Source organism: Natrix helvetica (genome assembly GCF_964273705.1).
Source record: "Natrix helvetica genome assembly, chromosome: W".
Lineage (NCBI taxonomy): Eukaryota > Metazoa > Chordata > Lepidosauria > Squamata > Natricidae > Natrix > Natrix helvetica.
The window spans coordinates 76,086,168-76,107,355 of record NC_138555.1 but is presented as its reverse complement, the minus strand read 5'-3'; the positions used below and the strand labels follow the sequence as shown (position 1 = coordinate 76,107,355).

General features: G+C 46.7%; 1 protein-coding gene across 1 annotated transcript in view; it reads right to left on the bottom strand.

The window, feature by feature from the left end:
* Nucleotides 1-16,499, bottom strand: part of LOC309400710 (multifunctional procollagen lysine hydroxylase and glycosyltransferase LH3-like) — a 62,747-nt gene extending 46,248 nt beyond the window's left edge. Inside the window, exon 1 of the mRNA XM_081969344.1 lies at nt 16,301-16,499. Within this exon, the coding sequence (XP_081825470.1) occupies nt 16,301-16,406 (106 nt within the window). The 5' untranslated portion in view covers nt 16,407-16,499. The remainder of the gene's footprint in view (nt 1-16,300) is intronic.
* Nucleotides 16,500-21,188: the final 4,689 nt, after the last annotated feature.

Sequence of the window (21,188 nt, the reverse complement as noted above, 5' to 3'; positions counted from 1 at the left end):
GGTGTTAAATTAGTAACCTGGGTGTTAAGTGAATCTGGTTTCCCCATTGACTCTGCTTGCCAGAAGGTCGAAAAACAGGGAATCGGATGACCCCGGGACACTGCAACCATCATAAACGTGAGCCAGTTGTTAAGCATCCGAACGTAAATCAGATGGCCATGGGGATGCTGGAAAGGTCATAACTGTGAAAAATGGTCAGAAGTCACTTTTTTCAGTCTCGTTGTAACTTTGTGGCCCGCCAGTGGCCTGCAGAGCTGGCAGCAGATTCGGACAGTGAAGAGGTTGGAGAGCAAGATGGGCAGTCCTGGAGTCTGGGGAAGGCTCTGACAAGGGCTCTGTGTCAGAAGCAGAGAGGGGGCCAGAGCCGTATGCCAGTTATCAGCTGCCTTCGGAGTCAGACATCAGTCAGGCAGAGGAACAGCTGGAGCCTGTTCCCAGTGTAGGCATGCGCAGAGTTGCCAGATGAAGGGATCAGCTAAGGAAGAAGGGTTGACTTGGGAGTAAGGCCACAGGTGGACGTTGAATGGTCCCTCCCAGAGGAAATAAGAGAGGAGCGAAAGGGGAGTGGAGTTTGCAGGAGACAATTCGTTCGCTTCATTGGTTCGTGACTCTCCGAGACTCCTGGCCAAGTTTGGCAGATATCGGCCTGGCAGCTCTCCAAGCCAGAGAAGGTCTGTGACTGTAAATCTTCCCTTGAAAGACTTTGCTGGATGTGAATGAGCAGAATTCACAGTCAATAAATAAAAGATTTTTTTGTCGGGACCAGGAGCTTGCTTCATGCTCTTGGGAAGCCTCGGTCAGAATCGAGTGACTCGGCCCCAAATGTCTGCCTTGGCTGTAAGGTTTAAAACGGCATTACGGGAGGCTTCTGGCGAGAAATTTTGGCTATTTTTTTGGTCTCAGGGAATGCCAGGCCGCAGAGGGATTCCGGACCTTCGGTAGGCCTTCCATGAATCTGGAATGCAACTCTGGGGAACAGCCAAGGCTGCTGCTTTGGCACACAACTGCATTATACTGCTGGCACACAGTATGAGAGCCGAAGGATGAGAAGACAGACGGGTGTTTGTGGAGGGCAGAAGCCCATTTCAAGAAGCTCCATCCAGCTTTTTCACCCCATTCCAATAACCCAGGAGTGTCAAACTCAAGGCCTGCAGGCCGCATTTGGCCTGCGCGGTGCTTAGATCTGGCCTGCAGGGTCGTCCTGGAAACGTCCTGGAAACAGCAAACACTGCCTCTGCCAGTGAAAACGAAGCTCGGAAGGGCTGCGCGCAGCCCCCACTCCCGAACTCCGCTATCAAAACGGGAAATGTTTCCCCTTTTGCATTTGAGTATGCAAGAAGGGACAGGAAAGGAGAAAGGGGAAGAGGGAAGACAAAGAAAAAGAAAGATGAGAAGAGAGCAAGGATGGAAAAATAAGGAAAGAGGGGAAGGGAGAAGAAAGGAGAATGAAGAGGGAAGAAAAAAGAAGAGAAAGAAGGAAGGAAGGAAGGAAGGAAGGAAGGAAGGGAGGGAGGGAGGGAGGGAGGGAGGGAGGGAGGGAGGAAGGAAGGAAGGATGTAAGGATGTAAGGAAGGAAAGAAGGAAGGAAGGAAGGAAGATGGAAGGAAGGAAGGAAGGAAGGAAGGAAGGAAGGAAGAAAGGAAAGAAGGAAGGAAGGATGGAAGGAAGGAAGATTATATTGAGACTGAGGGAGGGTCTTAGGGAAGTCATGCCTTAGTACTTGGCCACCACAAGTGCCCCCAACACAAGTGACATGAAGCTGGCCACACCCACCAAACCCACACCACGAGGCCAAACACAATCCTGATGCGGCCTCAATGAAATGGAGTTTGACACCCTGCATCAACCCATTCCTATCTCCTGCAGCAACAGACGATCTGACACCTCGGAAATGTTTTAGGGTAGAAGTCCTACAAATCACGTGTTATGGCCTGTTCTTTCTGCAGCTGATAGGACCGGAAATTCAGAATACAGGTCGTCCTCAACTTACAACAGTTCATTTAGTGACCGTTCAAATTTAGAACGACACTGAAAAAAGTGACCTGCCACCGTTTTTCCACAGTTACGACCTTCGTGGCAGCCCCATGGTCAGGTGATCACAATTCAGAGGCTTGGCAACTGGTTCGTACTTATGACCGTGGCTGTGTCCCAAGGTCACGTGACTTCCCCTTGTGCAACCTTTTGACAAGGAAAGTCAATGGGAAGCCAGCTTCACTTAACGACTGGATTACTAACTTATCAGCTGCAGCGATTCACTTAGCAGCTGTGGCAAAATAAAGCTTGTAAAATGGGGCAAAACTCACTTAACAAATGTCTCACTTAGCAACATAAGTTTTGGGCTCAATTGTGGTCATTTGTACAGGTAGTCCTTGACTTAGAACAATTTAGTGACCATTCAAAGTTACCTCCTCCCAGAGGGCAGCAACAGAAACAGACCATAAAGTGGGTGTCTTTAACAATGCTTCGATCTCTAAGCACATAGTGCTTATAAGCAGTATCCTGAATAACGGGAATTGGACTTCCTATAATCTTCTCCACTGTCCTCACCACTCTCTGTACAGACTTTCTATCTGAGACCAAACCAAACAGTGATGCAATTGATGACTATAAGAGCGATGGTGGCAGAGTGGTTAGAATGCAGTACCGCAGGATACTTCTGCTGACTGCTGGCTGCCTGTAATTTGGCAGTTCGAATCTCACCAGGCTCAAGGTTGACTCAGCCTTCCATCCTTCCGAGGTGGGTAAAATGAGGACCCAGATTGTTGGGGACAATAGGCTGACTCTGTAAACCGCTTAGAGAGGGCTGTAAAGCACTGTGAAGCGGTATGTATGTCTAAGTACTATTGCTATCTGTAGAACTGGGGGCCATTCAATGAAACTGATCAAATAAAATTTAAAAAGTGCTTCAACACAGGGCATGCAGTTCACCGGGCATTTATGACCGCCAGTCAGTAAAGCTGTCTAAATTAACTTCAAAGGGGGGGGGGATTTAATTCGTGGAAGATGGGACTATCGAAGTCCAAAAATACCTCCAGGCAGGTGGTAACAGATCGCGAGGTACTACTTGAGGAGGAACACCAGAAGACATAGGTGGGTTTCAGAGATGCGCTCCTACCGGCACTACTGCTGGTTCGGTGCGTGCTCAATTTTGCGCACCCACGCTTAGCGCACACTCTGCGCATGTGCGCAGTTGCCTATAAATAGGTCTGTGCATAAACAGAACATTTTAAAAGGTCAGAAAAAGATGTCGCAGCGACCAGGGAACCGGTTCGGGGGCGTGGCGAGCATGAGGTCCCTAGTCGCCGGAGACCCAGTCACCATTTCCACTACCGGTGGAAAGTGCAAACCGGTAAGAACCCACCTCTGGTGGGTTTCATCTCCTGCTTGCAAGCATCCAGGGCAGTGGTCCTCAACCTTCCCAATGCCGCGACCCTTTAATACAGTTCCTCATGTTGTGGTGATCCCCAACCCTAAAATTGGTGTCTCGATTCCTAAGACCATCGAAAATAGGTGTTTTCGATGGTCTTAGGCAACCCCTGTGAAAGGGTCGTTCGAACCCCCCAAAGGGGTCCCGACCCACAGGTTGAGAACCACTGATCCAGGAGCTCACGTGAGAAATTAAAATTTAGACTGAGGTGATCCAAAAGAGCGTTTACGTTTAAGGTATCGTTCCAGTCCCCGTTTACGTGCTTTATGGGTGGCGGCGGAGAACCTCTGGTGCGTCATTCCGAAACGAAATATGGCTTTTGGCCCCGAAAAAGGTACAATACAGCCTTGTTCCAAAAACTGAAAAGAATGTGTTGTTCCTTCTGCCAATTTGAAGGAAAACTCGGATTTTGGAAACCAGAAACATTATTTCCTCATTTCTAAAACAGCAGGTAGGTTTGGTTTTCTAGCTACGTATAATCCTCAACTTACGACCATATAATGAAGCCCAAAATTTATGTCGTGAAGACGTTTGTTAAGTGAGTGCTGCCCCATTTTCTGTTAAGTGAGTTTTTTGTCCCGTTTTACGTCCTGCCTTGTTACAGTTGTTAAATGAATCACTGAGGTGGTTAAGTCAATAAGATGGTTCTTAAGCGAATCTAACCTCCCCTGCTTGTCAGGAGATCACGAAATATGAGGACATGGTCCCGGGGCAAACGTCATAAATATGAATCCATTGCCAAAAAATTGTATTTTGATCAGGTGACTATGGGAATGCTGCAATGGTCGTAAGTGTGAAAAATGATCCAGTGCTTTTGTAACTAACTGAACGGCCACGAACTGAACGGCTGCAAACTGAGGACTACCTATGTTTCAGGATGGAGCAAAAGAACAGAAAGATTTTTTTTTATATACAAAAAACCAAAGCTCTGAGTCCAGGTCTGCTTTTTGACGACCAGCCTTGGAAAACACGCAACTAAACATGTACAGAGTGCCGTTTTTCCCCCGGGGGAAGGCTAGTCCCGAACAACTCATTTCTGCCAATGTAAAGAAGTCATCTGCTGATTTGCAAAGTCCAGAACAATTTGTGAGCAGCTCCTCCTCACCTCATACAGCAGAGGTGTCAAACTCAATTTCATTGAGGGCCGCATCATAATTGGGACATCAATTGTTTCAACTCCTGCCCTCAAAACGACGCTGTGGAGCCCTGCACACCAAGACAACTAGAAACAAGGACAGTTTTTTCCCCGAATGCCTCCACCCTGCTAAACAAATAATTCCCTCACCACTGTCCAACTATTCACTAAGGCTGCATTATTATTACTATTAGTCTTCTCATCGTTCCTATCACTCATCTCCTCCCACTTAGTACCATAGAACTGTAACTTTGATGCTTGTATCCTCACGGTTTATATTGATATTGTTTTCTGATTGCTTATTTGTATCCTATGACTATCATGAAGTACTATACCAGTGATGGCGAACCTATGGCACGCGGAGCCATTTGTCAGGGCGCGCTGGCCAGCTGAGTTCACCTTTTTAAAAGCCATTTTTTGCCCTCCCCATGCTCCAGAGGCTTTATAGGAGCCTGGGGAGGGCGAAAAGAGCCTCCCCCGCCCCCCCCGGAGGCCCTCCGGAGGCTTTAGGGACTGTCCGGAGGCTTCCCTGATGCCTTCGGAGCGCTTAAAACGACCCTCCGAGCAAACTCCAGTTTGCTCGGAGGGTCGTTTTAAGCATTCTGAAGGCTTCAGGGACCGTCCGGAGGCTTCGCTGATACCTTCGGAGCGCTTAAAACGACCCCCCGAGCAAACCGGAAGTCACCGGTTTGCTCGGAGGGTCGTTTTAAGCACTCCGAAGGCATCAGGGAAGCCTCCGGACGGTCCCTGAAGCCTCCGAAGGGCCTCTGGGGGGCGGGGGAGGCTCTTTTCGCCCTCCCCAGACTCCTATAAAGCCTCTGGAGCCTGGGAAGGGCGCAAAAAGCATTTAAAAATGGGGGAGTCACGCGTTGTGCATACATGCACACTGGGGGGGGGTCTCACATTGCATTATGGGTGCAGCACGCCCGCACACGCCCCCCTGCACTCCCCCCACTTGTGGCACGCAAGCCAAAAAATGTTCGCCATCACTGTACTATACCTTATGATTCTTGACAAATGTATCATGTCTTTTTATGTACAATGAGAGCTTGTGCACCAAACACAAATCACACACTTGACCAATAAATAATTCTGTTCTGTTCTGTTCCATTCCATTCCGATTGTGTTTGACCTCAGAGCGCTGGGGAGAAGGACCACAGGGTGTGATGTGGCTGGGGCCATGGTGGGTGTGATACAGAACTTGTGTCGGTGGCGCCTGTGGTGTGAAGGCAGGACTTTCCTGAGACCCCCCCTCCTCACTCTCATTATAATCTCCTTCCTTCCTTCCTCTTCTTTTTCCTTCCCTCTTCATTCTCCTTTCTTCTTCCTTTCCCTCCTTCCTTATTTATCCTTCCTTGCTGTTTCCTTTTTTGGGGAGGGGGTCTTTCCTCTTTCCCCTTCTCCTTTTCTGTCCCTTCTTGCATGCTGAAATGCAAAAGGGGAAATATTTCTCCTTTTGTTTTGCTTTGAGTTTGTTTTGATAGCCCTCTGCCGGCGAAAAAGGATGGGGTGGGGGGCTACGCGCAGCCCCCGGAGCTTCATTTTCACGAGCAGAGGCACTATTGCTATATCCAGGCAGGCCCCCTGGGCTGGATCTAAGAACCCTACGGGCCGAATTTGGCCCCCCGGGCCTGGAGTTTGACACGCCTGAACTAGAGAATGAACTATTTGGGGGAATATTAAAAGAGAAAGAATATTAAAGGTAAAGGTTCCCCTCGCACATATGTGCTATCCGTTCCTGACTCCAGGGGGGGGGTACTGATCTCCGTTTCAAAGCCGAAGAGCCAGTGCTGTCCGAAGACATCTCCGTGGTCATGTGGCCGGCATGACTAAATGCCGAAGGCGCACAGAACGTTGTTACCTTCCCACCAAAGGTGGTTCCTATTTGTCTACTTGCATTTTTACGCGCTTTCGAACTTCTAGGTTGGCAGAAGCTGGGACAAGTAATGGAAGCTCACTCCATGATGCGGCACTAGGGATTCGTACCGCTGAACTACCGACCTTTCAGATCGACAAGCTCAGCATCTTAGCCACTGAGCCACCATGTTCCCTAGATAGAATATTACATTTCCCCAAAGGAGAAATAGAGAAAAATTTTAACAAAGGCAGAAAGCAGCCCCAGTCTTCCTGCCATAGCCTCAAGAAGAAGTCTCAAGTCTTCAGAGATGAATATTTTGTACTGTTGGACTATTAAGAAAGACTGGACCAATCTATTCATAAACAAAACGCCTTCAGCCACAGCTCCCACATCTGATGGGATTAAGAAATTACATTCCCCCATCCAAATTCTAAGGGCAGGACATGACCTTTAGGATAAAATAGGATTAACCTACCATCATTAGAATAGCAAAAGACACAAGGCTCACTACATTGCACAACTCCCTGTAGCATCTCAATCACAAAACCCCAGAAACCTATAAAGATCCATCCACACACTCAACCATTTCGTCAGTCACCCCAGAAACATTTCTGCTGTCATTGAAGTTTCTGGAAAACCAAATAAAACCTTCTTTCCTTGCAGTCAGTTTCCATTTTTATTTCCAGCACGAATCGGAATTTGGCAACCGAATGGGATTTTGCTTCCCACAAATAGTACAATTTCCATCTTCAAAATTAGCCTCTGGTTTGAAAAATACACCCTCGCATTGCCCTACTTTTGCTTTTCCAGTTAAAAAAAAACATTATCATTGCATTGGAAATGGAAGGATCTCTGGTTTTGTTAAGTGGCGGATTTGTGGTTGTTGAGAATGAATCGCACTGGGCCAGAGAAGCTACTCCGAACACATCAAAACAATTTCTGGGCATCATTTTTGGCCACCAACACAAGTTGCTTCTGGACAGCCAACCCATTACCAAGGTCCTTTGGCAAACATTTTAAGCCATTGTTTTTTCTCTGTCTCGGAAATGTTTGAGACTGCCAGTGTCTGTGAAAGAGAATTTCAGAACCTACAATCACATCCTACAATTCTCCAGTAGGAGTGCAGAATTCAGTAGAGGGATTAAAGGGGGGGGGGGGGACTCCAACCGAGAAGAAGAGAGGAAGGTCCCATTCAGGGCTCCAGAATGTTAAAATATTCATGACTGGGAGAGACATTGGAACAAGGTCAGTCGATGAATAGGCATAGCAACTAAGTCAGCCAATGGGAGCTTAAACAGATCTGAATCTGTGCAGAGAATTGAAACAGAAACAGAAGCTTGGAATCTGTGCGTTGCTTAGCTGAAAACTGAAACAGAAGCGGTCTGCTGCTCTGAGAAGTAAATAAGTTGGCTTGTCTATTGAAATGAAGCCAACTCCTTGTGTTCGCCTGTAACTCTCCTGCCTTCTGTTTCCTTGGAAGAATCACCTGTTGGTATTGTACATTTATTCATCTATTCTTATGTATATAAAGAAGCTAATGAATCCAGCTGCATCAGTTATCTGTGTGTGCTTTCTGGATTTGAATTTATGGAACAAACTCTGACAGAACCTTAAGAAGCAAGGAAATGGATCATGAACGAAACTAAGAGAAGACGGAACTGAAAACAAATGAGATGTTTGTTTGTTTGTTTGTTGGATTGATTGATTGGATTTATATGCAGTGTTTTGGATGTTGTTATGCAGTGTTTCTTTACTGACAGAAGAGAAAATTTTGGAGCTCCGGGTTCAACCGTGGGGTCCTTGCTGCTCTCTTGAGCGTGGTGGTTTTCTTGTAGACATTTCATTACCAAATTAGCGAACATCATCAGTGCACTCTACGAGAAAGCCAGCAAGCTCAGAGAGCAGCAAGGACCCCACAATGGTGCTTTTTCAAGAGGCAACTGGATTTTCTTTGAGGACGTTTCACTTCTCATCCAAGAAGCTTGTTTAGCTCGGACTGGAGGGTGGGGAACGGAAGGATTTATACGCCAGCTGGTCATTTGCATTCTTTTAGTGAGCCGTTAAGGCCACCCAGAGGCTTATCTCTGTTATCAGTGTCAACGCAATGGTGCAAATGGGCAATGGAGCCTTCTTGGATCTGTTGAAAGGACTGTGTTGTAAACTGGAGATAGATGATGTCATATCGCTCCTCCTCTGTTGAGAGAGGGCTGTTCAATTTTGACATAGATGGCCTTTTTGATCCCTCCTTCATACCAGCGGTCCACTCTGTCCAAAATGTGGACTTTCCTGTCTTCAAAAAGTGTGTTCTTCGTCTTTTAAATGAAGATGGACTGCTGAATCTGGTCCTGATGGGTTTTGTTCTCCTACGCCGTGCCATGTGTTTATGAAGTGGTTGTTTTGTTTCCCCAATGTACAGATCTACACATGGCTGACTGCATTGTACTGCAATATACCACGTTGCTCATTTTGTGTTGTTTTATCCTTGGGGTGGATTAACTTCCTGCTTGAGTGTAATCTTGGCTTTGAAGTGTGTTGTGTTGGCTGAAGAGCCTCCTGAGCTTTTCCGACCAGCTGCCTGCAAGGAGTATAAATCCTTCCATTCTCCACCATCCAGTCAGAGCTGAAGAAGCTTCTTGGATGAGAAGCGAACCGTCTTCGAAGAAAAACCAGAAAGTCCAGTTGCCTCTTGAAAAAAAAGGAAGACACCTTTGGGACTTCTATTACCCAGCTGACCAAGAAGCTCCATGGACAAGGACTCCATGTTTCTTGGCTTAGTTTACACACTATGGGTGTTACTTGGACATCGAAGTATGCACTGGGATCACGCCAGAGCTGTAGATGAAACGGGCAAATGGGTTGTGTTAACCTCCAGAAAGAGAAAGAAGAGAAATGTCTTTATAATTCCCTCCCCTTTTTTTTCACAACGAGGGGCTTCCAGAGATCCATGGCCAACCTTGCTTGCTCCTGAACCCAAATGAAGAGATAAGGGGAGGTGGAAAAGCCAAGGAACATCAAAAGAACTCTGTTATACTTTGGGGAAGTGTTCAAGGACAATAAAAGGACTCCATTGTCCCCTTACTTCTACCTCACACTGTATGATCCCAGGGGTGGGATTCAAAAATGTTAGCATCTGGTTCTCTGCCCGGTTGCTGGGTGGGCATGACCATGGCGGGCGTGGCCTACTCAACCTCCTGCACCACCGCGGCTTTCCTCAAATCTCTGGGAGGGCAAAAATGCCCCGCCTCCGGGGCTCTGGAGGCCTGTTTGTGGACTTACTTCCAAGAGGCCTGTTTTTCTCTCTCCCCAGGCTCCAGAGGCTTCCCTTAAGCCTCTAGGACCATGATGGCGAACCTATGGCATGCGTGCCACAAGTGGCACGCGGAGCCATTTGTCAGGGCACACGAGGCACTGCCCTGTCAGCTGGCCAGCGCGCATGCGTGCGCTGGCCAGCTGAGTTCACCTTTTTAAAAGCTATTTTTCGCCTTCCCCAGGCTCCAGAGGCTTTATAGGAGCCTGGGGAGGGCGAAAAGAGCCTCCCCTGCCCCCCCCCCCCGGAGGCTTCAGTGACCGTCCCTGAAGCCTTTGGAGCGCTTAAAACCACCCTCCGAGCAAACCAGAGGGTGGTTTTAAGCGCTCCAAAGGCTTCAGGGACCGTCCGAGGCTTCCCTGATGCCTTCGGAGCGCTTAAAACGACCCTCCGAGCAACCCAGAAGTCACTTCCGGTTTGCTCGGAGGATGGTTTTAAGCACTCCAAAGGCTTCAGGGAAGCCTCTGGACAGTCCCTGAAGCCTCCGGAGGGCCTGGGGGGGGGAGGCTCTTTTCGCCCTCCCCAGGCTCCTATAAAGCCCCTGGAGCCTGGGGAGGGCAAAAAAAAACATGTAAAAATGGGGGTGGTCGCGCGTTTTGCACGCATGCACACTGGGGTGGTCGCACGTTGCATTATGGGTGCTGCACGCCCGCACTTGACCCCCCCTGCGCTCCTCCCACTTGTGGCACGCGAGCCAAAAAAGGTTCGCCATCACTGCTCTAGGAGGACGAAAACGGCCTCTCCCGGGCTGCGGAGGCCCTCAGGAGGCCGGAAATGGGCCCATTTCCGGTCTTCCAAAAAGCCTGCTTTTCTCCCTCCCCAGGCTCTGGAAGCTTTCCTCGAGTCTCCGGGAAGGTGAGAACAGCCTCCCCTAGGCTCCGGAGGCCGGAAATGGGGTCATTTTCAGACTTCCAGAACTTCCAGGAGGCCTGTTTTTCGCCCTCCCAGTGCTTCTGCATGGGCCCTGCACTTAGCTGGCATCCAAAACAGGCCATGTGGAGACTTGTGGGAGGGGCCGAGCAGGGTGGGCAGGGCCAACCAGTCCCTGAAACTACCGGTTCGGCGAACCAGATGTAAAATTAGCAACTGGTTCGCCTGAACCGGTCCAAAGCGGCTGAATCCCACCCCTGCTCATACATTCTACGTGATGAATGTATTTAGGATTACGATTTATCACTTATATCTTTTATGTACACTGAGAGCTTATGCACCAAAGACAACTGCCTTGGCCGTCCAATCACACTTGGCCAATGAAGAATTCTATTCTATTCTTAGGTGCATAGATCCTAATGGGGCATTCTAGGCAGCTCAAACCAGCTCTAATTTTCAAGCCTACCAGTTCTGAACTTTTTTTTCCTTGAGTCACCTTTGACTCCTGGTGAATTCATGGAAACTCCAAGGTTTCCCCCGAAACCATCGAGGTTCTCCATCACCCAGGACTCTTCCAACTTTCCAAAGTCTGCAATTGCTCTGCAGCTCAAGTCCTTGACCAGGTCCACTCTGGACCTCCCTTCCAAGATCAGCTAAGGTCAGCTCGGTGCTTTAGACCGTCCTCCAAACAGCACATCACCCAAACGGCATTTGCTTCAAGCTGAAATGCAGCCTACGTGGTGGGGGAAATAGCTGGTTTTTTTTTTCCTCCAGAGCCAGATAGCTGTCTTGGTTCAGACCGTCAACTGCCTTTTGCAAAGACGAGCAGCCTTCACAAAAAGGAAGTTGCCAGGGCTTTAGCCTGTTGAGTAATGTCAGTAAAAATAATTATACGAAGGAGGGGAGGGGAGGAGAAGACGTACAGCAACTTGGAAGGCTAACTGTCCATTTTTTTTAAGCCTGCTTTGGCCAGCCCGGCATGCAATCCGCCTAATTTCCCAATGGGGCTTTGTAGTCAAATGTTGAGAACAACTCGAGGAAGCACGAAGACAGACAGGATTAAAAACAGATGAGCAGCAAAACTGAAGCATGCTACTTGTCAAGCCGGCCTGGCATAACGTTACAATCTTGCCACCCCAGGTCATTTTATAATGGGAAATTTTGTTTTTAATATTTTTGGGTTTTAAACTTTGTAAGTATGCTTATTTATGGACTTATTTTTACCTCCTCTGCACGATATATGGTGCTATCTTGATTATTGCTCTGTACGTCGCCCCGAGTCCCTGTGGGGAGAGGGGGCGACTAATAAGTTCAATAAAATAAATAAATAAATAAATACTTTCCATTAGTGTTCACTAATCAAAACCATCCAGTATCGTTCCCACTCCTGTTCACTCCTGTCCAAAAAAAACCCCATTGTATTTAAAGGGTATATACGGAGAGAAATTATAAAAAAGGGCAATCATATCTGCGAGTTGGTTTTCAAGCTGCAAACCAACATGATCTAGGCAAGGGGTGTCAAACTCAAGGCCCGGGCCCACAGAGCCACGCAGGAAACAGCCCGCGGTGCTCTGCTAGCGAAAACGGGGCCCGGGGGGGACTGTGTGCGGCCCTCCCAAGCTCCTTTTTCGCTGGCAGAGGGCTGCAGGAGGCCGTCGCAGTCGAAAACGGAGCTCAGGAGCCCGTTTTCGCTGACAGAATGCTCGGGCCACCACAGGGGCCTGAAACACCCCCCCCTGCCCCCCGGAGGTCAAACACGACCCTGATGTGGCCTTTAATGAAATCAAGTTTGACACCCCTGATCGAGGCTCTCGGTAGCATTTAATTAACGTGAAATCAAGGAGTAGTAAATCTAAGGTACAACTACAGGTAAGTCCTCGACATGACCGCAGTTGAGCTCAAGAATTCTGTAGCTTAAGTGAAACAGTTGTGAAAATGAGTTTTGCTCCATCTCATGACCTTTCTTCCCACGGTTATTAAGTGAATCCCTGCAGCTGTTAAGCTGGTAATGGTAAAAGGCAAAGGTTCCCCTCGCACATGTGTGCTAGTCGTTCCCAACTCTAGGGGGCGGTGGTGCTCATCTCCGTTTCAAAATCAAAGAGCCAGTGTCGTCCGAAAACGTCTCCGTGGTCATGTGGCCAGCATGACTAAATCCTGAAGGCGCACAGAACACTGCTACCTTCCAGTGGTGGGTTCCGGATCCTGTTGCAACCGTACCGGTTGCAACAGGGGGCCGGCGTCCACCACATGAACGCATGCAGCATGCGCATGCGTCCTTACCTCTTGCGACGCCTCTGTGAGCCTCCACGCGCCATACGCTCTGTGCATGGAAGCACCAAAGAGCTCAAATACAGGGCAGGTGGGCGGACCCACCGGAGCACCGGACTGGAATGATACCAGGTGCTCCGGGCAGGCACCATTACGCCCGTACCGGGGCGTACCGCCTGCAACCCACCACTGTTACCTTCCCACCAAAGGTGGCCCCCGTTTTTCTACTTGCATTTGTACCTGCTTTCGAACTGCTAGGTGGGCAGAAGCTGGGAGAAGTAACAGGAGCTCATTCCGTTACGTTGCGCTAGGGATTCAAACCGCCGAACTGCTGACCTTTCTGATCGACAAGCTCAGCGTCTTAGCCACTGAGCCAACCAAGCGCGTTCCACTCGATTCACTTAACAACCGTGTAAAAACTTCTGTAATCTTGCTAAGTGTGTCCAGAAGCACTAGCTAGAACTTAATTTCAATTAAAATCTGGCCCTAAAAGTCAGCCTTAAGTCTTCCAAAAAAACAAAAGAAAAAAGATAAGGATTGGATTTCTCCTCCAACTGAGCAATCACAATTATGTTCCAATTCAGTGCCAAAATTCACCCCCCCCCCATCCCCAGCTGTACCATTTTAACTCAAACACCCATCTCAATTTACTAACTGGTTTGACATGTTCCCATCTCCATCCCCTTTCTGATCCCCTATCTGTGTGATGGAGGGTAACTTGCAATACGTTTAGAAAAAGCCAGCCTATCTTCCTGCTCAGCATTGATAATTTTGCAAAATCCAACATGTATGTTATCTTCAGAGTCAAGTGGGACTTCCACGATAAAGGTCACTAAGGAAATTCACCGGTGACAGACATTTTGTAGAGATAATGACAGCTAGAAAGTGGGTTCTCCACAGTCAGGAGCAGTATACCTCTAAATCTCATTTCTAGGCAAGAAAAACCAAAATGCACAGGTGCAGTATAAGTGGTACCTTGCTCAACTGTAGTAACTGTGAACGGGATCTTGGAGTCCTAGTGGACAACCATTTAAATATGAGCCAGCCGTGTGCAGCAGCTGCCAAAAAAGCCAACACAGTTCTAGGCTGCATAAACAGAGGGATAAAATCAAGATCACGTGAAGGGTTAATACCACTTTATAATGCCTTGGTAAGGCCACACTTGGAATACGGCATTCAGTTTTGGTTGCCACTATGTAGAAAAGATGTGGAGACTCTAGAAAGAGTGCAGAGAAGAGCAACAAAGAGGATGAGGGGACTGGAGGCTAAAACATATGAAGAACGGCTGCAGGAACTGGGTATATCTAGTTTAATAGAAAGAAGGACTAGGGGAGACATGATAGCATTGTTCCAATATCTCAGGGGTTGCCACAAAGAAGAGGGAGTCAAACTATTCTCCAAGGCACCTGAGGATAGAACAAGAAGCAATGGGTGGAAACTAATCAAGGAGAGAAGCAACTTAGAACTGAGGAGATATTTCCTGACAGTTAGAACAATTAATCAGTGGAACAGAAGTTGTGAATGCCCCAACACTGGAAGCCTTTAAGAAGATGTTGGATAGCCATTCGTCTGAAGTGGTGTAGGGTTTCCTGCCTAAGCAGGGGGTTGGACTAGAAGACCTCCGAGGTCCCTTCCAACTCTGTTATTCTATTCTATTCGTTGAAGGCCCTCAACCTCAACCAAATTGTCCAACCTTGTCAAAAGAGGGGATGTACAGGGAGCAGGGATGTCAAACTGGATTTCTTCAAGGGTCGGATCAACATTGTAGTTCTCCTCTGTGGGTCGGCGCGGGGGTGGGGGTGGACGGGATGGACGCCTCCTGCAGCATCCTGCCAGTCAAAACTCTAACCTGCGGACCTGTTTTGACCGTCTGTCTTGGAGAGCTGAGAGCTGCAAAACCTGGCAAGGAGTCTCCGAGAGTCACGAACCAATGAAGCGGACTCATTGTCTCCTGCAAACTCCACTCCCCTTTCGCTCCTCTTTTATTTCGTCTGGGAGGGGCCATTCATCGTCCACCTGTGGCCTTACTCCCAAGTCGACCCCTGTTCCTTAGTTGTTCCCTTCGTCTGGCAACTCCGCGCATGCGCACACTGGGAACAGGCTCCAGCTGTTCTTCTGCCTCACTGATGTCTGACTCTAAAGGCAGCTGATAACTGGCATATGGCTCTGGCCCCCTCTCTGCCTCCGACCCAGAGCGACCAATTCACATGTAGGCTCCAGACAGAGGCAATCTGGTGCCCTCCCAAACATGAATTCCCAGAATTCCATCCAGCCACAATGTTAAAGAAGATTCCGGGAATGAGAAACCAATGCAGGTAGTCCTCCGACTTACAACAGCCCACTGAGCGACCGTTCGAAGTTACGACAACCACTGGGGGAAAAGTGACTTAGGACTGATTTTCACACTTGCAACCATTGCATCCCATCATCCTGTGATCAGAACTGACCAACTGACTCGCGTTTATGACAGTGGCAATGTCCCGGGGTCAAGCGATTCCCCCCCCCCGCCTTTTGCAACTTTCTGACAAGCAAAGTCAACGGGGGACACTGGATTCACTTAACAACCGGGTTACTAACTGAACCAGCAGAGTGGTTGACTGAACAAGTGTGGCAAAACTCAACTTAAACCGATTTCTGATTTGACCAAGGAGAGAATCAACCTAGAAATAAGGAGAAATTTTCTGACAGTGATAACAATCAACAGATGGAACAGAAGTTGCCTTCGGAAGTTGTGGGGGCTTCATCACTGGAGGCTTTCAAGAAGAGATTGGACTGCCATTTACAATACAATAATACAATAGTAGAGTTGGAAGGGACCTTGGAGGTCTTCTAGTCCAACCCCCTGCCTAGGCAGGAAACTCTATACCGTTTCAGACAAATGGCTATCCAACATCTTCTTGAAGACTTCCAGTGTTGGGGCATTCACAACTTCTGGAGGCAAGCTGTTCCACCGATTAATTGTTCTGTCAGGAAATTTCTCCTCAGTTGTCAGAAACTGTGTAGGGTCTCCTGCTTGGGGGAGGGGGGTTGGACTAGATGACCTCTAAGGTCTCTTCCAACTCCGTTCATCTCTAAAAATCTGTTCCCTGCCCCATCTCTCTCTCTCTCTCTCTCTCTCTCTCTCTCTCTCTCGCTTTTCAAAGTGATACAAGAGAGAGAAGGCGATTCCGATTAAGAACGCGGAGGCGGACAAGATCCCGGGCTTGGCGTTCTCTCCTCGGTCCGCAGCACTCCCATCCCAGCCCGATTTTCTGCCACCGGGGAGAGCGAAAGCGGCGGCTTAGCTGATCGTCTGCGATTCCCCGCGTCCAAAGCGAAAAGGCTCCGCGCACGCAACCCCTCTCCTTCCCCTTTTCTCCTGTCCCCGACCCAATCTTCCGAGGAGCGATCCCTTCTCCCCATCTCTCCTGCGCCCCCCTCCAGCGTCATTCCTACCGGGATCCACGTTTTCCCGCTTGCCTTCGCCGCCCGCAGCGGCGCCCAGCGCCAAGGCAGCCAGTGCCAGGGCGGCGCGCAAGGTCAGGATCGCTCGCAGCTCCATGAGCGCAGCCTAGCGAGAGCACCGAGCGCGGGGAAGCGACTGTCGAGGGGAGGGGGGCACCGCCCGGGTTTGGTTCGCTCTCGCGAGCGGCGGAGCTTCGGAAAGAATCTCCTCCCGATCGCAAAACCAATCGCTGCGGTGGGATCCTCCCCTAAAAGGGGTAGGGTTAGAGCCCTGCGTGGAATAGGGGTAGGGTGGAGGGGGGTATCCTATTCGCCTCCCCTCGAAGACGTGCAAACCTCCATTCCACCCCCCCGCCAAAGAGAAACAAACGTTCCAAAGCCGAAGGACATCAAAGGGAAATCAACGTTCCAAAAGGGAAAGTCCTTCCCCCCCCCCGCGCGCGCGCGCATTCCATGCTCGATTTTACGCCTCGCTTTTTCTTTCTTCCTTTTTTCTTTCTCAATGGGAATTCGACCCCAGGGCATCCAACCAATCGCCACCCGCGAGAGAGTTTGGCCAATGGGAAACAGGGTGGAAACTTTTCCTCCCCCCCCTCCCCTTCTCCCCTCGGCAAGCCAATGAAGAGTCTGGAAAGTTCGAGAGAGAAAGCCGTGGTCGGGGTTGGGGTGGGGAAGCAGCTGGGAAAGACCCGTGTTGGGGAGTTTGGTCGTGGGGATAGGGTTAGAATGGAATGGAATGGAATGGAAAGGAAATAGAATAGAATAGAATAGGAGAATTAGAATAGAATAGGAAAAAATAGAATAGAATAGGAGAATTAGAATAGAACAGAATAGAATAGAATAGGAAATAGAATAGAAAGGAAATAGAATAGAATAAATAGAATAGAATAGGAAATAGAATAGAAGAATTAGAATAGAATAGAATAGAATAGAATAGGCAACAAAATAGAATAGAAAAGAACAGAATAGGAAATAGAATAGAATAGAGAATTAGAATAGAATAGGAAATAAAATAGAATAGGAAATAGAATACAACGAATAGAATAGAATAGAGAATTGGAATAGAATAGAATAGGAAATAAAAGAATAGAAAATAGAATAGAACAGAATAGAATAGACTTCTTTATTGGCCAAATGTGATTCGAGACATAAGGAATTTGTCTTTGGTGCATATGCTGTCAGTGTACATAAGGAGAATAAAATACATTCATCAAGAATAAAAAGATATCACACTTAGTGATAGTCAAGGTTACTAATAAGCTATCAAATCATACTAGTAAACAAATAAAACAATATAAAATTGAAAGATACAAGCAACATGGTTATAGTCATAAGTGGGAAGAGATAGATACTAGGAAGGACGAGAATAATAATAGTAATAATAGAATAGAATAGAATTCTTTATAGGCCAAGTGTGATTGGACAGGCAAGGAATTTGTCTTTGGTGCAAAGGCTCTCAGTGTACATAAAATGACAAGATACATTCATCAAGACTCATAAAGCACAACACCTAATGATAGTCATAGGGTACAACTGAACAATCAGGAAACAATCAATCTAAATCGTAAGGATACAGGCCACAAAGTTACAGTCCTGCAGTCATAAGTGGGAGGAGGTGGGTGATAAGAACGATGAGAAGACTAGTAGTAATAATAATGCAGCCTTAGTGAATAGTTTGACAGTAGTGAAGGAATTATTTGTTTAGCAGAGTTACTAGCAAGGTTACTAATAAGCAATCAAATTGTACTAGGAAACAAATGCAAACTATAAATTGAAAGATGCAGGCAACATGGTTATAGTCATAGGTGGGGAGAGACAGATACTAGGAAGGAAGAAAAGAATAATAGTAATATAGTCTTAGTAAATTATTTGACAGCGTTACAGCGCATTTCTACACCTGGCAGCTCTGGCGGCTGGAGGGTATGGTGTGGGGGGATACTTCGATCCAGTCCAGACCCCAGTGATTAATATCCTTTAAAGCTCAGGGGAAATGCAGATTTGATCCTTTAATCCCAAAGGAGAGGCGGCAAAATCAAAAAGAAATCAGGCTGGTTATTTGGGGGGGGGGGCGCGTGCGCGCGCACACACACACACACACACACACACACACAGAGTGTGCGATCTTGCCGGTTGTGCAGAGCAAAAATGAAAAGATGGAGGGTTCAAATTTGAGGTGTTACTAAACTCTTCCCTTTCTCGGCTGGTAAATATTAGGAATATGTGAGGCTGCGATTCCCGGATCGCTTCTTTTGACAGGAAGGCTGTCTTAATGCACGGGCCTGATGGGCATTTGCCATGGGCCCCACGAGCCTGGGGGCCCCGTAGGAAGTTAGCACCTACCCACCCCTCGCCTAGAAAAATGAAATATCCTGGGAAATATTGAAAAGGCAGCATATTAGATTTTCCCTGGATCAAAAATAGAGAAACATGTTTTTAGGCAGGAAACGGACTCACTCTCAATAGCCCCCACCTTTCTCAAAGGGTCATTAGGGGCCCTGAGATAGTTTACATAACAAAGATAGGATTAGCCTTCTACAGAAACTCACCACATGGTATCTGGGAACTCAACCAAACTTGGACTCCAAACACAGCTAGAGAGTTGTCCCTGTGTGGCCCATGGGAGTCTGACAACCAATCAGAATACATTTCTTACCCAAGCACAGGAAACAGAGTGGGGGGGCAAACAGAGAGCATAAAGCCAGGAACTTTCAGCATCTCACGCTCATTTCTTCTTCACCTGACCTCTAGAAGTATGTGATCCCCCTTCTCTGTTCAGGAGCTCAAGCCATGTGATCCTGTCCACCATTAAACCATCTTTCCAAGCAGCCTCCATGTTTCCAGTATCTTTTTCCTCACTTGGAACTGAACCCAGAAGGACATTTTTTCCAACAGCCTCACCCTAATCGGCATATGTTAACCCTTCAATGCACCTTGTATCATATAAATGCAACAACATATTTATTACATTTTACTGCACTTTTAATTAATACTAACGTGCATTAATAAAAATGAACACTGATTTTTTTTTCTACAGAGGATGAGAGGAGCCAATGTTGGAAGTGCCAATAAAATAAATATATGTTTAATTTTATCCACCATTTACATTTTTATTCCTGTGAATGGTTGTCATATAAACACACGCACACCCCCAGTACGCTGCTTTGCCCGGGGCCCATAGTGTTGTTAAGATGGCCTGTCCCTGGTTGAAAATCTAAATATTTATCGTGATTTGGGAAGGAGATGAGATAAGGGTTTGCAGGAAAGTATTTGGTGATTGCTCTCCATGCAAAACAATTTGTCATTTTTACTGTAATTGGCTGAGTTGGTAAATTATTTACCGTAATTCTGTGGTCTTGGGAATTTGATCTAGAGGGGGAAAGGCAAGTTTTAAAGAAATGCAATAGAAACGGAAACCCCTGGTACTGTAGTCCGAGCAGAATGCAATGGAATGGAATAGAAAATAGAAAATAAAATAGAAAATAGGGAATGGGAAGGGACGGGACGGAATGGAACAGAACAGCAGGGTTGTAAGGGACCTTTGAGGTCTTCTAGTTCAACCCCCTGCTTAAGCAGGAAACCCTACCTACACCATTTCAGGCAAGTGGCTGTCCAATCTCTTAAAAACTGTCTTCAATTGAGGACCTGTATACTGCACGAGTCAAAAAGAGGGCTGCAAAAATATCTACAGACCCCTCACATCCTGGGCATAAATTGTTTCAACTTCTATCCTCCTGTTCTGCTCTGCTCTGCTCTACTCCCTATTGTATTCCATTCCATTTTATTCTATTCTATTCCCTTTCTTATTCTATTCTGTTCTGTTCTATTCTATTCCCGTTCTTCTTTTCTGTTCTGTTCTATTCTATTCCCCCTTTTCTTCTGCTCTATTCTATTCCAGTTCTTATTCTATATTATTCTATTCCCTTTCTTATTCTATTCCAGTTCTTATTCTATTTTATTCTATTCCCTTTCTTATTCTATTCTGTTCTATTCTATTCCCTTTCTTATTCTATTCTTTTCTATTCTATTCCCGTTCTTATTCTATTCTATTCCCGTTCTTATTCTATTCTATTCTTGGTCTTATTCTATTCTATTCCCATTCTTATTCTATTCTATTCCCGTTCTTATTCTATTCCCTTTCTTATTCTATTCTGTTCTATTCTATTCCCGTTCTTCTTCTATTCTGTTCTATTCTATTCTATTCTATTCCCGTTCTAATTCTATTCTATTCCTGTTCTTATTCTATTCTATTCCCATTCTTATTCTATTCTATTCCCATTCTTATTCTATTCTATTCTATTCCCTTTCTTATTCTATTCTATTCTATTCCCGTTCTTATTCTATTCTATTCTATTCCCGTTCTTATTCTATTCTATTCCCATTCTTATTCTATTCTATTCTATTCCCTTTCTTATTCTATTCTATTCTATTCTATTCCCGTTCTTATTCTATTCTATTCTATTCTATTCCCGTTCTTATTCTATTCTATCTATTCTATTCTATTCCTGTTCTTATTCTATTCTATTCCCATTCTTATTCTATTCTATTCCTGTTCTTATTCTATTCTATTCCCATTCTTATTCTATTCTATTCCCGTTCTTATTCTATTCTATTCCCGTTCTTATTCTATTCTATTCCCATTCTTTTTCTGCTCTATTCTATTCTATTCTATTCCCGTTCTTATTCTGTTCTGTTCTATTCCCGTTCTTATTCTGTTCTATTCTATTCTATTCCCGTTCTTATTCTATTCTAGTCTAGTCTATTCCACGCGGATTAGCTGTCATTTATTTCGAACTCGGCGGAGTGTAGGACCCGGGGGAGCCCAAACCCGCCTCTGCTTAAAACCAAACATTCTCAGCGAGGACAGACAACGTGACGCGTC